At 54.2% G+C, this 24639-nt stretch overlaps 2 protein-coding genes across 2 annotated transcripts in view; one reads left to right on the top strand and one right to left on the bottom strand.

Annotated features, from left to right (window-relative positions):
• Positions 1-531: 531 nt before the first annotated feature.
• On the top strand, positions 532-4342 carry LOC108535319 (SLC2A4 regulator). Its single transcript, XM_017881279.1, has 7 exons — positions 532-825; positions 1684-1793; positions 2188-2375; positions 2449-2549; positions 2651-2933; positions 3017-3108; positions 3194-4342. Exons 2-7 carry the CDS (start codon positions 1718-1720, stop codon positions 3303-3305), a joined length of 852 nt encoding a protein of 283 aa, XP_017736768.1. The 5' UTR covers positions 532-825; positions 1684-1717; the 3' UTR covers positions 3306-4342.
• The window catches only part of ZBTB46 (zinc finger and BTB domain containing 46), a 50454-nt gene continuing 29778 nt past the window's right edge, over positions 3964-24639 (bottom strand). The window contains 4 exon segments of the mRNA XM_017881280.1: positions 3964-7533; positions 7535-7572; positions 10336-10338; positions 12183-12362. Coding sequence (XP_017736769.1) covers positions 7204-7533; positions 7535-7572; positions 10336-10338; positions 12183-12362 — 551 coding nt within the window. The 3' untranslated portion in view covers positions 3964-7203.

Genomic DNA, 24639 nt, shown 5'->3' on the forward strand with positions numbered 1-24639 from the left:
CGCGGCGCCAACTTGCGCGCAGACCGGGGCGGGGGCGCGCGGCGGGGCAGCCTCCGGGCGGCGCGGCGCGGGCGGCGGCCCGGATCCAGGGCGGGGGTCGGCGGCCGGCCAGCCCGGCCCCCGGCCGGGCCGCGTCCTGACGAGTCAGCCCTCGCCGCTGCAAGCCTCGGTCGCCGGCCGGCCGGCCATGGAGAGCGCCCCCGGCCCCGCGCCGCCGGTCGGACGACACCCCCAGTTGCGCACTGCGCGCCGAGGCGCCCTGGCTGCAACGCAGAGGGTCCGGGGCGCGCGCCCGCGCGTGAACGGTGCCCACCGCCGCCCGCAGGTACCGCGGGCGCCGGTGGGCGGGGGCGCCGACCCACAAGTTTCTCTCGGCTGCAAAGATGGACCGTCAGTGCTGCCCAACACTTTCGGGCCCCCGGGGCGGGGCACGCGGGGAGGCGGCAGCGTGTCCGCGGTGTCCGTGGTCCCGCCGGGGCTGGCGCCGGGGCGCGCGGGGACAAGTCCTTTCCCGCCGCGCCGGGCGGGGGCGGGGTCGGCCGGGCCCGCGCCGTCCACCCCCGGCCGCAGCCGGTTTTTCCGAGGCCACGGCGCCGAGCGGATTCCGCGGCGGAGGTGGAGGGACCCCCGGCCGCCGCCTCCTCTGAGCCTGCCCCCTCCGCATCTGCAGGGCTCTTCCGTGGGCGGCGGCTTCCCGGGCTTGGAGTTCGCGCGGCCGCCGGAGTCGGAGCCGCGGGCCTCGGACCTGGGGGCCCCCGGGAAGTGGGCGGGGGCGGCGACGGGGCCCCGGACTCCATCGGCGCACATCCCCGTCCCAGCGCAGAGGTGAGCGGGAGGCGCGGTGTCCCGGGACTCGGGGTGTGCCGGGGCGGTGGGTGGGGTGTAGAGACGCGCTTTCCCGCCCCTTCCCTCGGGAGGCCCCGACGGAGGCCAGGTCAGGGCTCCAGGTTTGTAATCCCCAGACACCCCCAAGCTCTTCAGCCCTGAAGGAGTTGAGCAGAAATGATCGGTGACTCGAGTCCCTCCGCCTCCCTCCGCCGCAGTTCCTCGGGGTAGAGCTCAGAACCGGGAGGGGTGGCTGTGCGTCTCTGTGCAGAAGAGGCTGCGCGGTCGGTGTGGGGCGACTGTCCAGGAATCCCTGGGGCTCCTGACCGCCACCTCCCAATCCCTGCCAGGCCGGACACCTCGGTCTGGCTGCCAGGGCAGGGGCGGGCTCTGGCCTGGCTCGCTGGGGCCTGTGGAGCTGCCCGTGCTTCCAGCCCAGTCTCCTGCTGGCTGCTGCCGGCTGCTGGCCACTCCCACATCCCAGGCCTGGCGTGAGGCCCACAGCTGCTGTTGCACAACCCTGGTTAATGTGTGATAGGGGGAGGCCTGGGCCTGGCCCGCCTCTGTGCCAGGGCTTCAGACCCCTGCCCAGCACCAGGGTCTGAAGGAACCACAGTGGAGCCAAGCCCGCGGTGTGGAGAACTCTGGCTTCAGGAGACCCTGGCCCTGTTCCTGGTGGCTCCTGGTGGCTTTCAGCTCTCCCTGCAACCTGAGCTGGGGGAGGAGCCAGGCCTCATGCCCAGAGCTGGGAGTGGGGAGCCTGGTGTGCACGCGTGCCCAGGCCTGCACGTGGACCGACCAGGGGAGGGGCCTAGAGCTCTGGCTGGGTCACCCGCCCCCCGCCCCCATCTCCTCCAGAGCCACCCCAGGAAAAGCCCGGCTGGACGAGGTCATGGCTGCCGCTGCCCTTACAAGCCTGTCCACCAGCCCTCTCCTTCTGGGAGCCCCAGTTGCAGCCTTCAGCCCAGGTAAGACTCAGATGTCTGCATTTAGCACTGTGGGTTGGGACAGGGCTCAGAACCTACAGCCACCCAGCCTCTGTGGGGCAAGCAGAACCCTCAAACCTGGGACTGCTTTCTCAAATGGACTTCCACACCCTCAGTGCCCCTTACTGAGGCCAAAGCTGCAGGACCCAGGCCTTCTGGCCTCCCTGACCTGTTTACCTCCACATCGCTGGCCACGCACATCTGCTGACCCTTTCCTGTGCTGGGGGGGGTTTCTCCCCAAGCCCTGGAGCCAGCTCCTCCATCCAAGACACTGTGCCCACCAGGCTCACCCGGGACTCGGTGAACAGGAGCAGCTCAGGGTTAGGGACTCCCTAGATCCACCCAAAGTTCTAAGGCAGGGGGCGTGTCCCTACAGAGCCTGGCCTGGAACCCTGGAAGGAGGCCCTCCTGCGGCCCCCAGGCAGCTACAGCAGCAGCAGCAACAGTGGAGACTGGGGCTGGGACCTGGCCAGTGACCAGTCCTCTCCGTCCACCCCGTCACCCCCACTGCCCCCCGAGGCAGCCCACTTTCTGTTCGGGGAGCCCACGCTGAGGAAAAGGAAGGTGAGCTTGGGGGCGACCCCCAGGGAGGGGCGGGTGTGGCGGCTGAGCCTGACCCTGGTCCCTGTTGCTGCAGAGCCCGGCCCAGGTCATGTTCCAGTGTCTGTGGAAGAGCTGTGGGAAGGTGTTGAGCACGGCATCCGCGATGCAGAGACACATCCGCCTGGTGCACCTGGGGTGCGGCAGGGCCTGGGGTGCGGTGGGGCCTGCGGGCTGGCTGGGTTTATGAGGCCTGGCCAGGCCACCCCTTCAGCTTCCACTGGCTGTGTCCCCAGCAGGAGGCAGGCAGAGCCTGAGCAGAGTGATGGTGAGGAGGACTTCTACTACACAGAGCTGGATGTTGGTGTGGACATGCTGACTGATGGGCTGTCCAGCCTGACTCCAGTGTCCCCCACGGCCTCCATGCCGCCTGCCTTTCCCCGCCTGGAGCTGCCAGAGCTGCTGGAACCCCCAGCCCTGCCTAGTCCCCTGCGGCCAACCGCCCTGCCCCTGCCCCGCCCCACCCCTGTCCTGAGCGCTGTTGCTAACCCCCAGTCCTGCCACAGTGACCGTGTCTACCAGGTGGGTAAGGCCACTGGTGGCAGCTGGGGCAGGTCTCAGGGCCCTCTGGAGGGGAGTAAATCCCTGACTGTGTATCCCTGCAGGGATGCCTGACGCCCGCCCGCCTGGAGCCGCAGCCCACGGAGGTCGGAGCCTGCCCACCCGCCTTGTCCTCCAGGATTGGAGTCAGCCTGAGGTGCGTGTGGGCTGAGGGCCTGCGGCTGCCACAAGCTGGAAAGGGTCCTTGTCTCACAGCACCCCATGCCCTGTGGCCCCCCCAGGAAGCCCCGCGGCGATGCGAAGAAGTGCCGGAAAGTGTATGGCATGGAGCGCCGGGACCTGTGGTGCACAGCCTGCCGCTGGAAGAAGGCCTGCCAGCGGTTCCTAGACTAAGTCCGGCTCATTCAAGAACATAACCTACCACCTTCTCCCTCCCCACCCCAACCCCAGGCCTGGGGCTGAAACAGCCCAGGGAGAGCCCCAGGGCCTGGCCTTCACCAGCTGCAGGGTCTGCTTTTAATTGGGGGGGCCTGACCCTGAACCCCCCCAGGTCAGGGAGGGGTCCCACCACTCAAAGTGCCTCTGAAGAAACCAGCTTTTGCACTAAAGCCAAACCGCTGTCCCCTTAGCCCAAAGGGCCCTGGGGGCAGCCCCCCCGCCCCCCCCGCCTGTCGGCCCGTGGATTTGTCAAGGGTGTTATGGGCCCAGCTTTGGGGGCCAGTCCTGATGCACTTTGAGGAGTGTTGGGGAGAGGACTCCCCCACTCGCACTTAACTCGATGGCTCTCGGGCCCTGGGGCTGTTTTACCATGTTTTGAAGCTCAGGTGTCTCGCGTCTGGGCTGCACCAGGCGAAGAGAGAAATTAAAGATTTGAGGTTTTTCCAGAAGCTTTGTCTGGCTCTTGGGAGGAAGGCTGTGGGGCTGGGACCTTGTGGTGGGTGAGTGGGTGGAGGCTGGCAGCCGGCCACAGAGGGCCGAGGGTCACCCCTCGGCTGCCCCCACCCCAGGAGAGGCCGGAGGAAAGATCATCTGAAACGCAGGAGGCATGTGCTTGGAGCAGCAATTCCCCAATTTATTGAAAGTGATCGCTTTGCAAGGATGTCTAAGCTAATCCCGTCACAGAAAGGAAACGCACAGGCGCCTAGGCAGAAACTTCGAGACTCACCGCAGAGGCCACAAGAACCCACGGCCACAGAGAGGCAGGACGGCAGAGCCATGATTTCCCACCGAGCAATTATGAGAACCTCTTCCCCCAATAGTAGACACATCTCCAAAACAAACACAGGTTTATAACAAGTAATAGAAAGTCAATATAATATAGATTATCCCCGGAAAAAATCAACAATCTTCAAACACTGCCTTTTTTTGTCTGTTTTGTTTTTGTTGACAGGTTGAAAGCATGTTGAAAAAATAAATATTTAAGAAAAGCACACACAGCACCCTCACTACAAGCAGTTCTAAAAGGGCTGCATACAAAACACAATATAAGATCTGAAAAATAAAAACCACCACCATTAAGTATGGCTTTCATAAGAGTTGCACATGTCACAGAATGAGCTAAAATAAGATTATCTTTTATAATATTGCAAAAAGTTCCAGTTTTTGCATTTTCTCAGTTTTTTTAAAGAGGAAGATGTGCAAAGTTGGAAGCAGTAAGCTGCGTCTTCTGAGTCAGGTCCCTACGTAGCCCTGGCAGTGTCCTGTTTCCCAAAGCCCAGAGAGCCCCAATGTACAGCCTGGTCAGGATCCCGAGCTTGATAGAAAATCATGGTGTCCCTGCCCCCCTCCCCACCCCAGATAACACCACCCCAATGGACTGTATTTCCCACTTTGGTGTTGCAAACACCAAAATACAAACACACAAACAAAATACAAAATGTGAAATGTAATCTACACATTTTCCTCTTCATAAAAAAATATTTATTAGTTTGAACATTGATTTAAAAAAAAATCAGTCACGTAAAAAAAACCCTTCATGACATGTCTTTTCCCTCCACGCCTCCTGAGAGATGGACGTGTGCACCTGGGCCTCGGAAATCCCACTCTTCAGTCGGCAAACTGCAAACAAGAACAAGAAATCTGCCGCGCAGCAAACACTTGGGGAGGTCAGTGGGACGGTGTTGGTTTTAGGAAAGAAAACGCCCCTGTAGCTCCGACAGGGAACCCGAAACGGTCAGCAAAGGCCGCACGGAGGGAGCCGGCCAGATGGAGCAGGACATCCTGAGTGTGGCGGGGGAGGCGGGCCCGGGTCCTGGGCAGGGTGGCCTGAGAGCTGGGGACTGGTACAAAACCTAGAGACATTTGTGGGTAGCAAAGGTCTGGTTTCCAAATGCATTTTATAAGAAAGTCACTCTGTTTAGAAAAGGGGTTTAAAAATCAGGGGAAAGGTACAAAGTTCTGAGAATTCTCAAAGAGGCCGGGGCGGGGTTGGCCTGGGGTGAGGGCGGAGGGCTCCGCTGGAGCTCCGTGTGGCCGTGCTGTCCTCTGGGGGACTCGTGCCAGAGCTGCCCCCCTTGCTCGGTATGAGTGGGCAGGGCTCACCGCTGAGGGGCCAGCGCTTGCCCTGGTCCTATCACCACACTCCGTGTGCAGAAAAATCTTGGCCTCTTTCTCCAGCTTTGAGGAGCCACAGCCTCTGAACTGAGGCGTGTGTGTGATGACAGCTCCAGCCAGGGCGCCCTGTCATTGGTAGAACTGGGGGCCGATGTCAAAAAAAAAAAAAGCCGTGACTCCTGCGCTGTACCTGGAGTCCTCCATGCACTCCTCCACAGGACCCCCGGCCAGCCCAGCCCTCCCCGAGCAGCAGCGGTCAGGGAAGCTGGTGCTTTACCTGACAATGCGGGTAAAAGCCTGGTATACAGGCTAGAAAAAGAGAGAGTAAAACCTCTTTCCACGCAGCCCTGAAGCTCAGCACTCCAGGGGGTCTTCACACGGGCAGGTCCTGGAGGGAAGGAGGAGGCCACCGCGCCCACCTCCCATCCGAAGGCACATCACCGCAGTGGTGGCCTGTGCCAGAGGAGGGGGGGTGAGGGATGGAATGTCCTAGTGATGAGAGCTGTCAGAGGCAGCCTGAATGAGAAGACAGGATGCAGCAACTGTCCTGAGGCTGTGAGTCTGGGCAGTCTGCCTCCAGGACCCCCAAAGCCAGGCAGTGCACCACGGCGCATACCGTGGGACGTTTGCTTTTCACTCAGGAAAAGAAAGAACATGTGAGCGCGTTTGAAAACACAGCAAGAGGACTTGACCACAAGCTAAAGGAAAAACAACCCTATATAGTTTCATCAAGTGAGAAAAATAATGCCAAACAAAATAATTTTATGTAACTACCTGGATATGTCTCTGACTACTTAAAAATTTGGTTACCCACGCGGGGAGGTGTAAGCAGCACACTGCAGTTAGGAACACCGCCTCCAGTGTTAGCAGCAAAGGCAGGAGCCCAGCTCCAGCCCGTCCAGGAGGGGTCAGCAGGAGCAGCCGGGCTGGGCCATGGGCAGAACAGGACGGGCAGAGCCCAGGGTGGACACAGCAGCCCAAGGCTCTCCAAGGAAGTGCACGTGACTGAGCGAAGGCCCTTGCAGAGGGAACCTGGTGTAGCCTGAAGTTGGGGGGGCACAGGGCTGAGGGGCCCCTCCTGGAAGGAGCCCACAGGGCTGTGTCCACCTAAGATAGCACCTGGAGCCCTCGGCCTGCAGCAGGGTTCTGCAGCTGTGTTGTGTGTTAAGCACCAAAGCCCAGAGGTAAGAGGGTGGCAGGGCTCTCTGTGCACTGCACCTGGATTCTACAGGCTGCCACGGGCCACGGCTGCAGCCACAGGCAGTGACCTGGCTGCTAGGGGAGGGGAGGGTGGGCTCCAGCCGGGCTGACTGGGTGTCTGCAAAACTCTGCACCTGCTCAGGCCGAGGGCCTCTGGGCCAAACATACCACCCCGCCCAGTGCCCACTGGACCCGGCCACAGGGCCGTCACATGTCCAAGCCAGGCTGGCTGTCACAGGGGCCACTCACACACCCGCACCACCTGCTGGGGACTTAGGACCGTGCTCTCCCCTCACTCAAACCCACCCTGTGACCTCCCCCAACTCACTTCATGTCTGGTCCCAGAGCACCCCTCTTGCTGGGGTCTCACCTGCTTCTTGGCCCACAGGGCTGGTTTCCGTGGGGGGTGGGTTCAGGGGGAAGCAGAGGAGGGGCCGCGAGAGGGGTGAGCGTGGCCCTGGCCCTGCAGTGGAGACCCATCGGACACACACACAGGTGGACGAAGCGAGGCAGCCACCAACCCTGCCGGTGGGCGGGTCTAAGAGAGCCAGGCAAAGTCCTTGTCGGGGCCCCCTGGGGGGCTGCGCGGCCGCAGGGAGTCTTCCTCCTCCTTGTCGTCCGCCAACAGCGCATCCTCGGGGGCCAGGCCCTCGTCGTCCTCGCCCAGCTCCTCCGCCTCCCCTCGTGGGTCATCAGGGTCCTCCAGATAGGGCCCATCACCTGGGAACAGCGCCTCTGGAGAGCCCTCGCCGCCTCCGCCGCCGTGGTCCAGGGGCCCGGCCATGCCGCGGCCAGCACAGTCGGCACACACACCGTGGCGCCGGGAGCCATGCCTGATGCCCACGCTGGCGGCAGACATGAAGACACGGCCCGCTGCACACCTTGCATACGTACTTCTTTGTCCTTGCTGTTGGACCTGCGGAGCAGGACAGGGGTTGAGCAGGGGCCCGGTGGAGATGGGAGGGCGGGGCAGGGGGGTGAGCAGGCCGATGAGTGGGAGGCCGGGGCCAAAAAGGGGGGATTGAGCAAAAGGGGGCCCAAAAGTGGGAAAGTCCGGGGGGGTGGGGGTGGGGGCACCGCAAGGGGGGTGGGAAGCAGGGCCCGATGGGAGGTGGGGGGGCAGGGCAGGGGGTGAGCAGGGCCTGGTTGGGGTCGGGGGGCACAGCCTCCTGGCTCTCAGAGCATGTGCACAGGCAGAGGCTCCCGGTGGGGGATTGTGGGGGAGGTGCACAGAGACAGGAGTGCTCAGACCCTGACCCCAGCTCCTGTCAGAGCCACACCAACGCAGCCCTGCCCCAAGAGGACGCTGGCACGAGGGCGGCGGTGCCCCTCCCCTGCAAGCCCAGCCCCTAGGTGGGCCAGTCTGAGTGTCCACACTGTGTGTCCAAGCACCCTCACCAGACGCCCTCTGGGTTGACACACTTCTCACGGGGGTCACACCATCCCCTCTGCCTAAAAGCCTGGCTTCCTCCAAACCTCCCTTCAGTACAGGCTGAGGGCCCCGCATTGGACTGGAGCTCACAGAGCTCCTCCTGTACCCAGCCATGGCCATACGCCCTGTGCAGGGACGGGCTGGGGTTGGGGCTGCCAGCTGGGCAGATGGGCCCACACCTCAGCCTGGCTGTGTGGACACCCCCTCAGCCCGACCCCTCAGCCCTGACCCCTCAGCCCCTGACCGTGACTCCAGGAACGTGAAAAGGAGGCAACTCCCCCACTCAGGCTGTTTCAAGGTCAACTGAGACAGGCAAGAAGAGAGATGAGCATTTACGGTCAGAGGAGGAGGTGTGGCTGCCAGGGAGGGCAGCCATGCTGTGCCCTGTGCTGGGCCCGGCAGGGAGACGGAGCAGCACCCTGAAGAGGGCCCATGTGGCAGGACATGAGGTGCTGGGCTCCTGGAGGGTCTCAGCACCAGCCTGGAGGCCCGAGGGAACTACCACACACTGCTGGGGACATGTGGCCCCAGGTGGGCTTCTGCTGAAGGTGGGCGGGGACACCCGTGCTGTGCAGAACAGGACCTCAGAAAGACATGGCCAGGGACGGGGAGGGGTGGCCCACGTACCCACTCACAGCACAGGCACCCTCGGCCAGGCCAACTCAAAGAGGTCTTGGGGGGCCCTGATGCCTCACAGTACAGTCCCCGTCCCTCCCTGCCCTCCAAGGACGGAGGTGGCAGGACCCCCAGAGGACTCCAATAGCAACCCCTGGCCAAGTCCACACGAGGGGCTTCTCTGAGGTGAGCCGGCCTCAGGTCAGTCCTCCAGGCTGAGCCTGGCACTGATCCCAGGCTCCCCTCGGCTCCTCCCTCCATCCGCAGGGCTGTCTCCTGGGTCCTGCAGCACCTCTGAGGCTGCATGGAGAACTGAGGCTGCGATGTGCTTGTGAGTTCAGCCTCCTTAAACCATTCCAAACTCGTCAGTTTTCTCCCATGAGCAAGTACATATATAATCAGTGTGTGTCATGGCAAAAGAGGGTCCCTCTACACTTGTAAAGACCTCTGACAGGCAGGTACCACAGTTACCACCTCCCCATCCCGGGGCTGGGCCCTGGTCCTTATACACTTCCTGTCACCGGTCTCAGCGTCCCGAATCCATAGGCCCATAGGCCACCCAGCACGGCCCGACCTCCCCCTTCTCTAGACCCACCTCCTTGAGGGCAGAGTTGCCTGTAACTTCCACAAAACCGGGAACCACAAAGACCTCACTTCTCAAATGTTTGCTGCCAGAGCAACTGTGTGAGCTCTAAGCATGGCCTGGGATGGGGCTGCACAGGTATGTGACACTTTCGGGGACAGCTGGTGGCCTTTAGGCCAGGGCAGCACCACATAGCCTACCTCAGATGCACAAACACGCTAACCCTAGAAACAGAGCCTCAGACAAGTTGGTGCCAGGACTGCTCCTTTGGGCTTTTGGTTTTGCTGCATTTTAAACCAAGGACTTCCAGAACAAAAATTCAAGACAAGCCACAGTAGAAACTTCCCAACAGGGCAACCTGGTGCACACAGGCCCAGGAAGGGTTGGATCGGGGCTAGTGTACCCACCGAGGCCCCTCGAGGCCTGGGCTCCCCTGTGTGCAGGGGCCAGGGCACCTGAGGAGGCAGCAGGGGCAGCTTGGGGTGGCACAGGGGCCTTGTGGCCAGGGCTGGATGGCTGGGCACTTGTCGAAATGGGCAAATGCCCTGGAAGGAAGATGGGGCACGTTGGCAGCCCTCCCGGGCCCTGGGGCACTGTAGCTGCAAGAGCACAGCTGGCCCACCCTCCAAATGTGGCCCTGACAAGGCGTGGGGGGTCCAGCCCCAGCCATTGGTGCTCCTCCTGGAGCGGGTGGAGGGGCCATGCAGGCCAGGGAAGGGATGACAGTCAGTGCCATCGTGAAAGTGGAGGCTGGACCAGCTGGAGTCTCCATGCTCTCAGGTCCAGGACCCCAGAGAAGGCCACACACAGATTCTCCTCAGAAAAAGTCAAGCCCCCATATGCTTGTTTTTGTTGTTCTTTAGAGACAGGGTCTCACTCTGTTGCCCAGGCTGGAGTGCAGTGGTGCAATCACAGCTCACTGCAGCCTCCATCTCATTGGGCTCAGGGGATCGTCCTGTCTCAGCCTCTCAAGTAGCCAGGACCATAAGTGTGTGCCACACTTGGCTGATTTTTTATTTTATTTTATTTTTTATAGAGACAGTCTCGCTATTTTGCCCAGGCTGTTCTCGAACTCCTGGCCTCAAGCTATCTTCCTGCCCCAGCCTCCCGAAGTGCTAGGATTACAGGCACCACCACACTTGGCTTTCCATGTTTCCAGGGAATTATGATCCCCTGAAGACCAATCATGAAACCCCACGATAAAAATCCCAGCCCTGGTTGGACACAGTGGCTCATACCTGTAATCCCAGCACTTTGAGAAGCAGAGGCAGGTGGCTCACTTGAGGCCAGTAATTTGGGACTAGCCTGGGCAACATAGCAAAATCCCATCACCACAAAACGCAAAAACCAGCTGGGCACGGTGGTGGCATACCTGTAGTCCCAGCTACTTGGGAGGCTGAGGTGGGAGGATCGCTTGAGCCCGGGAGGTCAAAGTTGTAGTGAGCTGTGATCATGCCACTGCACTGCAGCCTGGGCAACACAATGAAACCCTGTCTCCAAAAAACAAAACAACAAAAACAAAAACCCTAACTCTATCCAACGAGAAGGAACAGGCAGCCACACTGAACTCAGGATCAAAACGCTTACTGACAGGTTAATATGGATTTGCTAAAAAAAGATGTTGCAATCCATGTTGTTAAAACATGTTAGCACCTATCAGTTTAAAAAACAAGATGTGATTTTCTCTGAATAGGAAACATGTCGGCATGGTGCAGCTACCTACCCCGCTTTTTTTTTTTTTTTTTTTTTTTTTGAGACAGAGTCTGGCTCTGTCGCCCAGGCTGGAGTGCAGTGGCCAGATCTCCGCTCATTGCAAGTTCCGCCTCCCAGGTTTACATCATTCTCCTGCCTCAGCCTCCCGAGTAGCTGGGACTACAGGCGCCGCCACCTCGCCCGGCTAGTTTTTTGTGTTTTTTAGTAGAGACGGGGTTTCACCGTGTAGACCAGGATGGTCTCGATCTCCTGACCTTGTGATCTGCCCGTCTCGGCCTCCCAAAGTGCTGGGATTACAGGCTTGAGCCACCGCGCCCGGCCTCTACCCCGCTTTTTATAAGTGGTTTGTAAGATGAGCCCCGTGGCCTGTGTGAGCAGAAGCACATCCACAGCTATGGAAAACAAGGCCGGGGCCTCTGTGGCTCTGCTTCTGACCCTGCAGACCTGCCCTGTGGTCCAGGGTCCCCTTCCCAGGACTGTTCCTTCTCTGCTGTCCTCCACCTCGCAAAGGCAAGTGTGGGGGCATCAAGGAAGGCCAGAGCCCAGCTCCACATCCACTTCAGGACACATCCCAGGTGGCATCTGAGGGCCTGGAGTGGCCTTTCGCCCACAGCTGGCCAGGCAGACATGGGCAGACCAGGTCCCCGGCACCACTCTAGCTCTGCAGCTTGACCTCAGGGAGCTCCCACAGGGGTCCTTACCCCAAATGAGTATCCACCACTGCGCTGGAAAAGCAAAAACCAACAGAATCTGACCCCTGGTGCTCGGCCCTGCCCCCTGGTGGGTCTCCCCATACAGCTCCAGGATGGGCGCAGTGGGCGTCCGGAGGCAGGGCGGGGCGGGGCCACAGAGGTGGCTGAGGGTTGGGGGCTCCAAGCAGAGCGAGCTGAGCTTGCCGAGGCCTGGCTGCCTTGGGGGCCAGCAGGTGGGCAGGGCAAGCAGAAGCCTTCGCAGGGGCCATGTGGCCCACCCACACCCAGGAGGCCAGGGCGGAGCAGGCAGGGGCCATGTGCTAACCTGGGCGGCTCTCCCTGCCCTGCTGTCTTCCCCGCGCCGCGCAGAGTGGACCCCGTGGCCCGGTCTGGGGTCCGGGGCGGTCTGCACCTCCATTGGGACCCGCCTGCCCAGACATCGTGGCCACACACAGCGCGCAGCGCGCAGACCCTCCCCGCACTCACCAGTGTGTGCCGCTTCATGTGCTCGCGCCGCGTGAACTTCTTCCCACAGATCTCGCAGGGGTAGGGACGCTCTCCCGTGTGCGAGCGCATGTGGCGCTTGAGGATGCACTGGTGCATGGCCGAGAAGCTGCAGTACGGGCACTTGAACTTCTTCCTGATCACCGTGAACTCATTCACTGAAAGAGAGAGACCCCCGAGGCGTCAGCAGGGCCTAGGATGTGCCACCCCGCGGCCCACAGACCACGGCTGCACCGTGCAGCCCAGCAGCCAGGACGGGCTGTCTCCCACCGTGACCCACTGGGGGCTGGTCAACACTGGGGTCACCACTGGGGGCTGAGCAGGCCAGGCTCCCCCACCATCTGCATAGACTGTCCTGCCCACTGTCTGGCAGGGACGGTGACAGCAAGGCTGAGCCCCAGGGAGCTCAGGAGCCTCAGCTCTCAGATGTTTCCATCCAGGCCAAGGGGCCATCGCTCCACTGACGACAGACCAAGAGCCCCCAGGCCAAAGGCAGGAGGCAAGGGGTAAGAACGGCCAATGTCAAACACAGTGCCCGGTCCCTGCAGGACCCTCCTTCCAGCCCTCAGACCCCACTGAGCATCCGTGGGTAGCAGGCTCCGGGCGTGGTGTCAGATCAGACGCCTCCCTAGAGGCAGATAAGAAACAAACACCGCAGAGTAACACAGGTCCAGAAGTGTGCAGGGAAAATGGGAGACGTGGGTGCAACTCAAAGCCCTGGGCTCTAATTGCTGGATGCAAGAGAAGCAGCCAGACCCGTTTAATCAAGTTCTGTTCCCCCAACCCTGAGAACCAACATCACTCAGCGGCAGGAACTCCACACCACCATCTCCACGGTGCATGCTCTGGGGCCAGCCTCAAAAACCTGGGGGGCCTCAGCACCCCCAATGCCGTTATGCTACTCAGGCCCAGATACAGGCACGTCAGACTTGGACATGGGCCACTGAGAGAGCCCAGAGCAGCCTCGTCCGCAGGACCCTCCAGGAGACTGCCCCCTGAAGCCCGGTGCGCGCACCTGCCGAGGGCTGCTCACCCTGGAGTTACGATGTACTTGCTGCTGTGCTGGACATCTTCCCCTCCACATACTGTGACCACCTTTCAATGCCAGGATTTTTAACTACACAGCTTTTGGATGTTTGAACACACCATAATTTATTAAACAGGCACTACTGCTGAACACTTGTTTCTGTGTTTTCACCCTTGTGGACACTTCAGTGAGGCTCCTACAGATGGTCTCTGCAGCCCTCTGCCACTTCCTGAAGATAAATTCTGGCAAGTGGGATAAGCACCTGCCCTCCTGACCAGTAGTCCCCACTTGCCAGGCAGGGAGGGTCTACTGAGGCTCTGGGGGCACCAGGCACACCCCCATGACAAGGATATCTCAAAAGGCAGCTCTAACAGGAAACTCAGCATCTGCCAGGAGTGCCCATTTTGTGAAATGAGCATGTCTGTGTGGCCAAGACACAGAAAAACCAAGAGGCCTAGCTTGGCACGGCAGCACCTCTGACCAGCTGGCCGCGTTCGGACACGCACGTCTCCGCCACACATCACTCGAGCGGCTCCTGAGGAGGAAAACCTAAGCTCTTCCTGGTCTGTCCTCTGCCAGCCACACTGTGCCCCTGGCTGTCCTCCGTGAGTCAGGTAACAGGAGACTTCTCTTTCCCACCACACCATCCCCCAGGCCACCCTTCTCACCCTGACAGCGCCTGGTTCTCACATCATCACACCCAACAGAGCAAATGCTCCACACATTCTAGACTAGAAAAGGAGAGCAAGGAAATGAGTTTTTCGATTATTTTATTTAAAACAGTTTGTGTTTTTTTTAAAAAAAAAAAAACAAGATGAGGTTTTGCCATGTTGCCCAGGCTGGTCTTGAACTCCTGGGCTCAAGCGTTCCTCCCACCTTGGCCTCCAAAAGTGATGGGATTATAGGTGTGAGCCACCCTGCCTGGCCCAAAACAACTTTTTTTGTTTTTGTTGTTGTTGTTTGAAACGGAGTCTTGCTCTGTCGCCCAGGCTGGAGTGCAGCGGCGTGATCTCGGCTCACTACAAGCTCCACCTCCCAGGTTCACATCATTCTCCTGCCTCAGCCTCCTGAGTAGCTGGGACTATAGGCGCCCGCCACCATGCCCAGCTGATTTTTTGTATTTTTAGTAGAGACGGGGTTTCACAGCGTTAGCCAGGATGGTCTCGATCTCCTGACCTCATGATCCACCTGCCTCGGCTTCTCAAAGTGCTGGGATTACAGGCGTGAGCCACCGCGCCCGGCCAAAACAACTCTTTTGAGAATATATTCTTTCATGGTTTCTATTCTTCCTATACAAACATGAAAATTAAAATTTTGAATTATCACATATTTAAGCCATTTTTATTTAATGCAGACCTACATGTTAAATATTTATCTCTGTATAGAACCTCTGTATTTTTTTCCCTAGAAAAACAACTTAGAATGGACATGAGCAGGACTCAGTGTTAATGACCCCATCAGAATAAACACCACAGGCCCAGGGCAGAGCCACAGCTGTGGATGGTCCCCTTACAACCTGCATTTTCTGAAGCTGCCTGTGACGCACTTCAGTTTTTTCTTACTGCGCTATTTTCCTGTCACTGCCATAACAAAGCACCAAAGTGCGAGGCTCAGAACAACCCGGTCCACTCTCTTGCAGCTCTGGAGGCCAAAGGTTGGAGATCAAGGCATCAGCACGGCCTGGCTCTCTCCAGTGGCTCCGGGGAGGGTCCCTCCAGCCTCTTCTGCTCCTGGTGGCTCTAGCTGTCTCTTGGCTTGTGGCCGCATCGCTCCAGTCTCTGCCACCATCTGTGTGGCCTTCTCTGTATCTGTGTCTCTTCCTCGTCTGCCTCTTAGAAGGACACGTGTGATTGGACTTAGGACCCATCTGGACAATGCAGGAGGACCTCATTTGGAGATCCTTCATCGCATCTGCAAGACCCTTTTTCCAAAGGGTCACATCCACAGCTCTGAGGATCAGGATGGAGACCTATGTTTGGGGCGGGTGTTTGCTGCTCAACCCACTATATTTGACTGACAGTACTGTGATCGTTGAGGGAATTTCACCGGCTGTCATTACTAAAATAATTTCTTTTTTTTTTTTTTTTGAGATGGAGTCTCGCTCTCGCCTGGTCTGGAGTGCAGTGGCCGGATCTCAGCTCACTGCAAGCTCTGCCTCCCAGGTTTACGCCATTCTCCTGCCTCAGCCTCCCGAGTAGCTGGGACTACAGGCGCCCGCCACCTTGCCAGCTAGTTTTTTGTATTTTTTAGTAGAGACGGGGTTTCACCGTGTTAGCCAGGATGGTCTCGATCTCCTGACCTCGTGATCCGCCCGTCTTGGCCTCCCAAAGTGCTGGGATTACAGGCTTGAGCCACCGCGCCCGGCCTAAAATAATTTCTTACTGGAAACAACACCTTCCATGATTTGTGATTTACAGTCTATGTATCTTAGGAAAAATTAACATCACATAGTTTCATTCTCATAAACACTAGGAAGGCCTTAAAATCCATTTGGTAACAGTAATTAAATAAAAAAGCATAAAGGGCCGGGCGTGGTGGCTCACGCCTGTAATCCCAGCACTTTGGGAGACCAAGGCGGGCAGATCACGAGGTCAGGAGATCGAAACCATCCTGGCTAATACGGAGAAACCCCGTCTCTACTAAAAATACAAAAAATTAGCCAGGCGTGGTGGTAGGCGCCTGTAGTCCCAGCTACTCGGGAGGCTGAGGCAGGAGAATGGAGTAACCTGGGAGGCAGAGGTTGCAGTGAGCCGAGATCGTGCCACTGCACTCCAGCCTGGGCAACAGAGCAAGGCTCCGTCTCAAAAAAAAAAAAAAAAAAAAAAAAAAAAAAAAAAAAAAAATAAAGATCATTACATGGAAACAGGCAGTCTCGCAATCTGTCCTAAAAACGGAACGCTTTGCCAGGAATCAGGTGTTCTTGCAAGGAAAAGGCCAACTTCCAAAAGAATAACTGAGAAGCAGTGCTATCAAAGCTGGCGAGAACCCCCTAAAAAAGGACATTCAGTGACATCCAGCTGCGATGGTACAGAATTGCATCTGCGAAAACACTGCAGTCATTCATGCCGGACTGGAGCCCTCCCCTAAGCTCGAGGAACAGTGGAGGTCTCTGGCCTCCCTGCACCACGCCAAGTCGGCTGCATGGCCACCTGCCCTTGGCCCTTCCTCTGTCCCCTCACAGCACGCTTCCACTGCAGGAGAATCAGACCTGTCCCAAATAGCCACTGTACCAGGAAACATTCCAGAACCTTTTCATGATAGTGTCAAAGACTGCAAGAAACCAGCCGTGAACCAAACGGCATGGCAGTTGGCTTCAAGCAGGCAGAGAGGGGACAACGCATCTTTGGAGGGCTCAAGTTTGCTGCTTCCTGAGTCTTCATCACAATACCATCTGGATATTGAATTGGTATGGATATAATTTTCAAAAGACTGCACTTCAAGTGCATTTCAGAAAAGGATCCAAACATCAACTGTACTGTTTTTTTGTTTACAAATGTATCAGGCTGTCACTTACTCTGTGTTAGAATGTGACGAAATTGTGGTATGTCCAGATTATTTTCAAAAACGTTTTAAGCCTTATGTACAGTGCAAATACGTATACAGCTCAATGAACTTTATGTACGTACATCCCACATCGCCACTCAAAACAGTCATTGCATGTTCCCAGCACCCTCGAATGAGCCTTTGGCCATCCCCTAGTTGTAACTCCCAGAGACCACGCTCTGCCCTCAATCACCACACGTTTTATTGCTCTAGAGCTTCCTATATGTGGGATCCTATGCTCGTGTTTGGCTTTCTTCACTAGACGTGGCCTGCACTGCTGCCTGGAGGAGGATTTGGTCTTGTTTGTTGTGCATAGTACTCCACGGCACCACTAAGCCACATGTCCATCCTGCAGGTTCCAGTTTGGATCTGTTGAACAGTGGTGATCTGATGGCTCTTACATGTGTCTTTTGGTGACTTAAGTTCTCATTTCTGTTGGGCGTGCCCTGGGGGAGGCTTCTGGTTTTGGTGACTTAAGTTCTCATTTCTGTTGGGCATGCCCTGAGGGGGGCTTCTGGACCACAGGGTGTTCACCTCCTTGGCTTCAGCAGATATTGCCAATTTTCCAAAGATTTATGATTCATCTCAAATTAGTTTTTGTGCTTGGTCAGAATTAGGGGTCAAGATTCACTTTTTTGGGAAAGGGGAACGGAGTCTCGCTCTGTCGCCCAGGCTGGAGCGCAGTGGTGCGATCTCAGCTCGCTGCAACCTCTGCCTCCTGGGTTCAAGTGATTCTCCTGCCTCAGCCTCCCAAGTAGCTAGGATTACAGGCACTCATCACTACACCAGGCTGATTTTTGTATTTTTAGTAGAGACTGGGTTTTGCCATGTGGGCCAGGCTGGTCTCAACTTCCTGACCTCAGGTGATCCACCTGCCTCGGCCTCCCAAAGTGCTGGGATTACAGGTGTGAACCACCGCGCCTGGCCACGACTGACTTTTTTCTTCCATGTAAATATCCAGTCACTCAGCACTATATATTGAAAAGGCCATCCGTCTCTCACTGAGTTGCAGAGGTGGCTTTGTAGTGCCTCGCTGGCCGTGACAGCTTGTCTACCCTGCATCAACACCACAGTGTCTCCATGACTGCAGCACTGTAAGCCTTGATACCTGCATATATCAGTCCCCCAGCTTTCTCCTTCCTTCCCAAGATCACCTTAGCCATCTGTATGAACCCTGGCTTTTACTTCCTGGTTTCGGATGCCCTGACATCAGGGGGTCTCAATGACCCTGGAGGAACTTCTCCCAGTTCCTAGAGATAGCAATTGGATTCACCTTTGAGTGCACCTTTCATATGTAAGCCAACCCATCCAGAGCTCACACTCCCTCCACCTCCTCCATAGGTTCTCACACTACGGCCAGTATCCTCCTCCCCTAATCACCCCTGGGCCATACAACTAGACACAGCTCCTATGCCCCAGAGCCTGCTGAAATTATTCATATCACACAATCCTAACCAGCTTACCCTGCCTTGCCCATTCCTCCCCACAGAAACCAAACAAGGCTCCAGCCTGCATCTCCCTCTCTCCCTCTGCCTCCTGACTGACCCTGGTGCTTCCCATGTAGCTCTGTATGGGATACTGGCCTCCTATTTCTAGAAATCGGTGAGTATAACAAACTTCTTCCCTTTATGAGTTATTTCTGTGTCTGTGTGTCCTACCATACCTGATTAACACAAATCCCCAGGTGCCCTTAGATCACTATCCTAGATCCTTTGCATCTCCAAATATTGGGAGTTAGTCAATTTACTCACACACACGCGCGCGCACATGCACACACACACACACCCCTCTGCCGGGATTTTAACAGGAATTGTGCTGACCCAACATATCAACTTAGGGAGATTCACATCGTAACAATTGTGAGTCTTCTTTCCATGAACATAGTATATCCCTGCATTTATTAGCATTTTCTTTAATTTCTCCCAGCAATATTTTATAGTTTTCTGTGTAGCAGTCTTTGCATATTTTTTGTTTAATTTATTCCTAGGCATTTGATATCCTATAAAATGAAACTCTTATTTATAGACATACAATTTACTTTTGTATACAAAAACCTGCTTTGTACACTGGCTCTATATCCAATGTGTTTGGTAAATTCTCCTGTTAAAAATCTAATGGTTTCTATATTCTTTTGAATGTTCTACATGCATAATCATGTCCCCTACAAATAATGACACTTTTACTTATTCCTTTCCATTCATTTTCTTCTTTTTTTTTCTTTAGTAAAGACAGGGTCTTGCCATGTTTCCCAGGCTGGTCTTGAGCTCCTGGGCTCAAGAGACTCACCCACCTCAGCCTCCCAAAGTGCTGAGATTACAGGCATGAGCACAGGGCCTGGCCCCTTTCATTTATCACTGTATTGCACAGCTTGGGACAAGAGGTGGGACTTGGGGAGGAGGGGGGCAAGGAAGGTTCCTGACACAAACATTAGGAAGGCAAGAGCTCTCAAGTGCAGCCCTGCACACACAACCCAGGCCGGGATCTCCAGCTAACTCTGAATATAAGTGGTAGCGATGAGCATCTGTGTATCGTTCCCATGCTCAGAGGCTAAGTCACCACGATTTCACGATTAATCAGGAGGTTAACTATTTTTTTTTTTTTTTGTAGATACTTTTTGTCAGATTCAGAACATTTTTTTATACTCCAGTTTGCGGATTTTTATCATGAAGGCTACTGAATTTTATCTAAAGTGTTTTCTGCATTTATTGAGGTGATATAGCAGGTTCTCTCCTTTATTCGGCTAATGTGGTGAATTACACACGTTGATTCCACTCACTGAACCTTGAGTTCCCGGAATGAGCCTGCAGACCATGCCGCACGGTTCTTCCTCTGTATCACTGGATTCGATTTGCTGGTATTTACTTTAATAGTTGTGCATTTCTGCTGAGTGATAATTTCCTTTCTTGTAATGCCGTGTCAGGCTCTAGGATCAAGACTATGCCAGCTCAGATAGGCTGGAGACTGTTCCTTTCTTCTAGTATTTGGAAGATATGTGTAACGTTGGCGTCATTTTCTTCCGTTAAAACTGGACATAATTCACTAGTGAAGGCACTCACCCTGAAGCTTTCTCTGTGGGAAGGTTTTAAAGTTATTAATTCAATTTTCTCAGCAGATCATACAATTATTGAACTCTTCCTGTTTGCTTCAGTTTTGATAAATTCTGTTTTCCAGGAATTTTCCCATTTCCTCCAATTTGTCAAATGTATTTGCATGCAGTTGTGTATAATCATCTTATCTATCCAGTATCTGTTGATCACTTTTCATAGGAGTTATATCAGTTTTATTAATCTTTTCAACACACTGGCTTTGGGCATTGTTCATTTTCGGTTTTGGGGTTTGCCCAGGATGGAATGCAGTGGCGCAATCACAGCTTACTGTAACCTTAAACTCCTTGGCCTCAAGCAATCCTCTCACCTTAACCTCCCACAGTGCTGGGATTACAGGTGTGCACCACCATGCCAGCTGCATTGTTCATTTTTGTATGTCTGCTTTCTATTTCAATGATAGCTCTTCTTTTTATTTTCAGACGGAGTCTCCCTCTTGTCGCCCAGGCTGGAGTGCAATGGCACGATCTCAGCTCACTACAACCTCTGCCTCCCCGGTTCAAACAATTCTCCTGCCTCAGCCTCCTGAGTAGCTGGGATTACAAGCACCCACCACCACACCCGATTAATTTTTGTATTTTTAGTAGAGACAGGGTTTCACCATGTTGGCCAGGCTGGTCTCGAACTCCTGACCTCAAGTGATTCACCCACCTCGGCCTCCCAAAGTGCTGGGATTACAGACATGAGCCACCACACTCAGCCTGATACCTATTCTTTATTTCCCTTCTCTTACTTCCTTTGGGCTTAATTTGCTATTCTTTTTCTTCTTGACAAAGAAATTTAGAACCTGCTGGGCGCGGTGGCTCAAGCCTGTAATCTCAGCACTTTGGGAGGCCAAGACGGGCAGATCACGAGGTCAGGAGATCAAGACCATCCTGCCTAACCCGGTGAAACCCCGTCTCTACTAAAAAATACAAAAAAAAAAAAAACTAGCCGGGCGAGGTGGCGGGCGCCTGTAGTCCCAGCTACTCGGGAGGCTGAGGCAGGAGAATGGCGTGAACCCGGGAGGTGGAGCTTGCAGTGAGCTGAGATCCGGCCACTGCACTCCAGCCTGGGTGACAGAGCGAGACTCAGTCTCAAAAAAAAAAAGAAAGAAAGAAATTTAGAACCTTTCTTTTCTCCTAATATGGAACTAGAGCTCTAAGTTTCCCTTAAATATTGCTTTAGATGTGGCCTAAAAGTTTTGATACAGCATTTTTTTTCATTATCATTCAGTTAAAAATATTTTGGCCAGGCACTGTGGCTCACACCTGTTATCCTAGCACTTTCAGAGGCCGAGGCAGGCGGATCCTGAGGTCAGGAGTTCAAGACCAGCCTGGCCAATATGGTGAAACCCTGTCTCTACTAAAAATACAAAAATTAGCTGGGTGTGGTGGCGGGCACCTGTAGTCCCAGCTACTCAGGAGGTTGTGGCAGGAGAATCACTTGAACCCAGAAGGCAGAGGTTGCAGTGAGCAGAGATCGCGCCACTGCACTCCAGTCTGGGTGACAGAGTAAGACTGTCTCAAAAAAAAAAAAAAAAAGTTTATCATTTCCACAGTGAATTATTGTTTGACTTGTGATACTATTTGATTTGCAAGCATTTGGGGGATATTCTAGTGTCTTGTTACTGATTTCTAATTCCAGTTTGCTAAGGTCAGAGAGTATACTCTCTGATTTCAATCCTTTGATATTTGTTGAACTGAATTATTAAGGCCCTGGTTGGTCTATTTTGGTAAATGTTTCCTGTCCTTTTGGAATATCCTGCACTTGTTTGCTGTAATGTTCAAATTGGATTAATTGTGCTGTTGCAGGCCAGTATCTCTACGAACACAGATGCAAGATTCAAACAAAACATTAGCAAACTGAATCCAATAATACAGAATAGCAGCTTGTGACCAGATGTGTTTATTTCCAGGAATTCAAGGTGAATTTAACATTTGAAAACTGTGTTCAAATCTTCTCTATCCTTATTGAGATTTTGTTTGCTGTTCTATCAATTACTGAGAGGGAAGTCTTTTAAAACCCCCAATTGTAATTGTGAACTTATCTCTTTTTTTAGTTCTGCCAACTTTTACTTCATGTATTTTAAAACTGAGCTGTTGCCAGGAGCGATGGTTCCCACCTGTAATCCCAGCACTTTGGGAGGCCAAGGTGGGTGGATCACGAGGTCAGGAGATGGAGACCATCTTGGCCAACATGGTGAAATGCTGTCTCTACTAAAAATGCAAAAAAATTAGCCAGGGTGGTGGCACATGCCTGTATTCCCAGGTACTTCAGGTACTTGGGAGGCTGAGGCAGGAGAATTGCTTGAACCAGGGAGGCAGAGGTTGCAGTGAGCCAAGATCGCGCCATTGCAGTCCGGCCTGGGCAACGGAGACTCCTCTCCAAAAAAAAAAAAAAAAAAAAAAAAAATGAGCGTTTAGAAAAAAAAAAAAAATCTGAGCTGTTAGAAGCAAAACACATTTAGGATTGTTATATTTTACTACTGAATTGACTAGTTATCATTATGCCAGTCCCTCTGAGTAATACTTCCCAAAGTTTACTTTGATATTAAGACTGCTATACTGATTTCCTTTTCGGTGTTTGCTGATTCATCTTTTTCTTTTCTTTTCTTTCTTTTGTAGAGATAAGGTCTTGCTCCATCATCCAGGCTAGAGTACAGTGGCACAATCATAGCTCACTGTAACCTCAAACTCTTGGGCTCAGTTAGTCTCCTGCCTCAGCCTCCCAAGTAACTTGGATCACTGGTGTGCACCACCAAACCCAACTAATTATTTAATTTTTTAAGAGACGGGGTCTTGCTATGTTGCCCAGGTAGGACTCAAACTCTTGGCCCCAAGTGATCCTCCCACCTCAGCCTCCCAAAGTGCTGGGATTACAGGTGTGAGCCACTGTACCCAGCCAAAAAATAGTTTTTAAAAACAGGGCATGTGTTTTGTTCATTTTTAATAATGTAATTATTGATGTGGCTGGTGTAAGGCTATCGTGTTGTTTTTTATTTGTCCTTTATGCTTTTTGTTCTTATTCCTCCTTTCTTGCCTTCTTTCAAATTGATCAAGTATTGTATCAGGCCATTCTTGCACTGCTATAAAGAAATACCTGAAACTGGATAATTTATGAGAAAAGAGGTTTAACTGGCTCATTGTTCTGCAGGCTATACAGGAAGCATGGTGGCATCAGCTTCTAGGGAGACCGTAGGGAGCTTCCAATCATGGCAGAATGGTGGCATCAGCTTCTAGGGAGACCTTAGGGAGCTTCCAATCATGGCAGAAGTCAGAGGGAGCAAGTGTCTCACAGGGTGGGAGCAGGAGCAAGAGAGAGGGTCATGGGGGAGGTGCCACATGCTTTTGATTGACCAGATCTTGTCTCTATCATGAGGACAGCACCAAGGGGAGGGAGCTAAATCATTCACGAAGGGTCCCACCAGGCACCACGCCCAACATTGCAGATCACGGTTCAACATGAGGTTTGGGTGGGGACACATTGCGGATCACGGTTCAACATGAGATTTGGGTGGGGACGCATTGCGGATCACGGCTCAACATGAGATTTGGGTGGGGACACATTGGGGATCACGGTTCAACATGAGATTTGGGTGGGGACACAGATCCAAAGTGGATCAAGTATTATTCCATTTCTTCTCATTGAGCCTTTGAATCACACTACTTTATTTTACTATTTTTAGTCATCATTCATGTGACTATAAAGAACCAGAACCACATGAAAGTTAACTCTCATCTACCCCAATGCTAATAGTGACATGTTTTGCTTCTATTTAGGTTTTAAAATCCCCAAAATTGTAATTGTTGCTTTAAACAATCAAGATTCTTTTCTATTACTCACACAGTTGCCCTGTCTGGTGCTTTTTCTTTCTTTTTTTTTTTTTTATATAAGAGACTGCCTTGCTCTGTCATCCAGGCTGGAGTGCAGCAGTGCAACCACGGCTCACAGCAGCCTTGACCTCCTGGGCTCAAGCGATCCTCCCACCTCAGCCTCCCAAGTGGCTGAAACTACAGGCATGAGCCATCACACCCAGCTAATTTTAAACAACATTTATAGGCCAAGCACGGTGGCTCATGCCTGTAATCCCAGCATTTTGTGAGGCCGAGGTGGGCAGATCACTTGAGGCCAGGGGTTCCAGACCAGCTTGGGCAACATGGCAAAACCTTGTCTCTACTAAAAATAAAATGCATTAGCTGGATGTGGTGGGTGCCTGTAATCTCAGCTTCTCAGGAGGCTGAGGCACGAGAATCACTTGAACCCAGGAGGCAGAGGTTGCAGTGAGCTGAGATCAAACCACTACACTCCAGCCTGGGTGACAGAGTGAGACCCTGTCTCAATCAATCAATAAAATAAAAACTAATTTTTTTTGTAGAGATGAGATCTTCCTATGTCGGTGTCACACTCCTGGCCTCAAACCATCTTCCCTCCTCATTCTCCCACAGTGCTGGGATCACAGGCATGGCTCCTGTGCCCAGACACGTTCTGGTGTTTTTTACTCCTTTCTTCAGTTCTGTGCTCCCATCTGGGATACTTTTTCTTTCACCTGAAGGGCTTTTAGTACTTCTTGTCATTTGGCAATGAATTTTCCTGGTTTTGTTTGCATGACAATATGCTTTATATACCCCTAATTTGTGACAAAGCCTGGGCGCAGCGGCTCACGCCTGTAATCCCAGCACTTTGGGAGGCGAGGCCAGCAGATCACAAGGTCCGGAGATCAAGACCAGCCTGGTCAACATGGTGAAACCCTGTCTTTTTTTTTTTTTTTTTTTTTTTTTT

This window comes from Rhinopithecus bieti, unplaced genomic scaffold (genome assembly GCF_001698545.2).
Source record: "Rhinopithecus bieti isolate Rb0 unplaced genomic scaffold, ASM169854v2 scaffold_12573, whole genome shotgun sequence".
Lineage (NCBI taxonomy): Eukaryota > Metazoa > Chordata > Mammalia > Primates > Cercopithecidae > Rhinopithecus > Rhinopithecus bieti.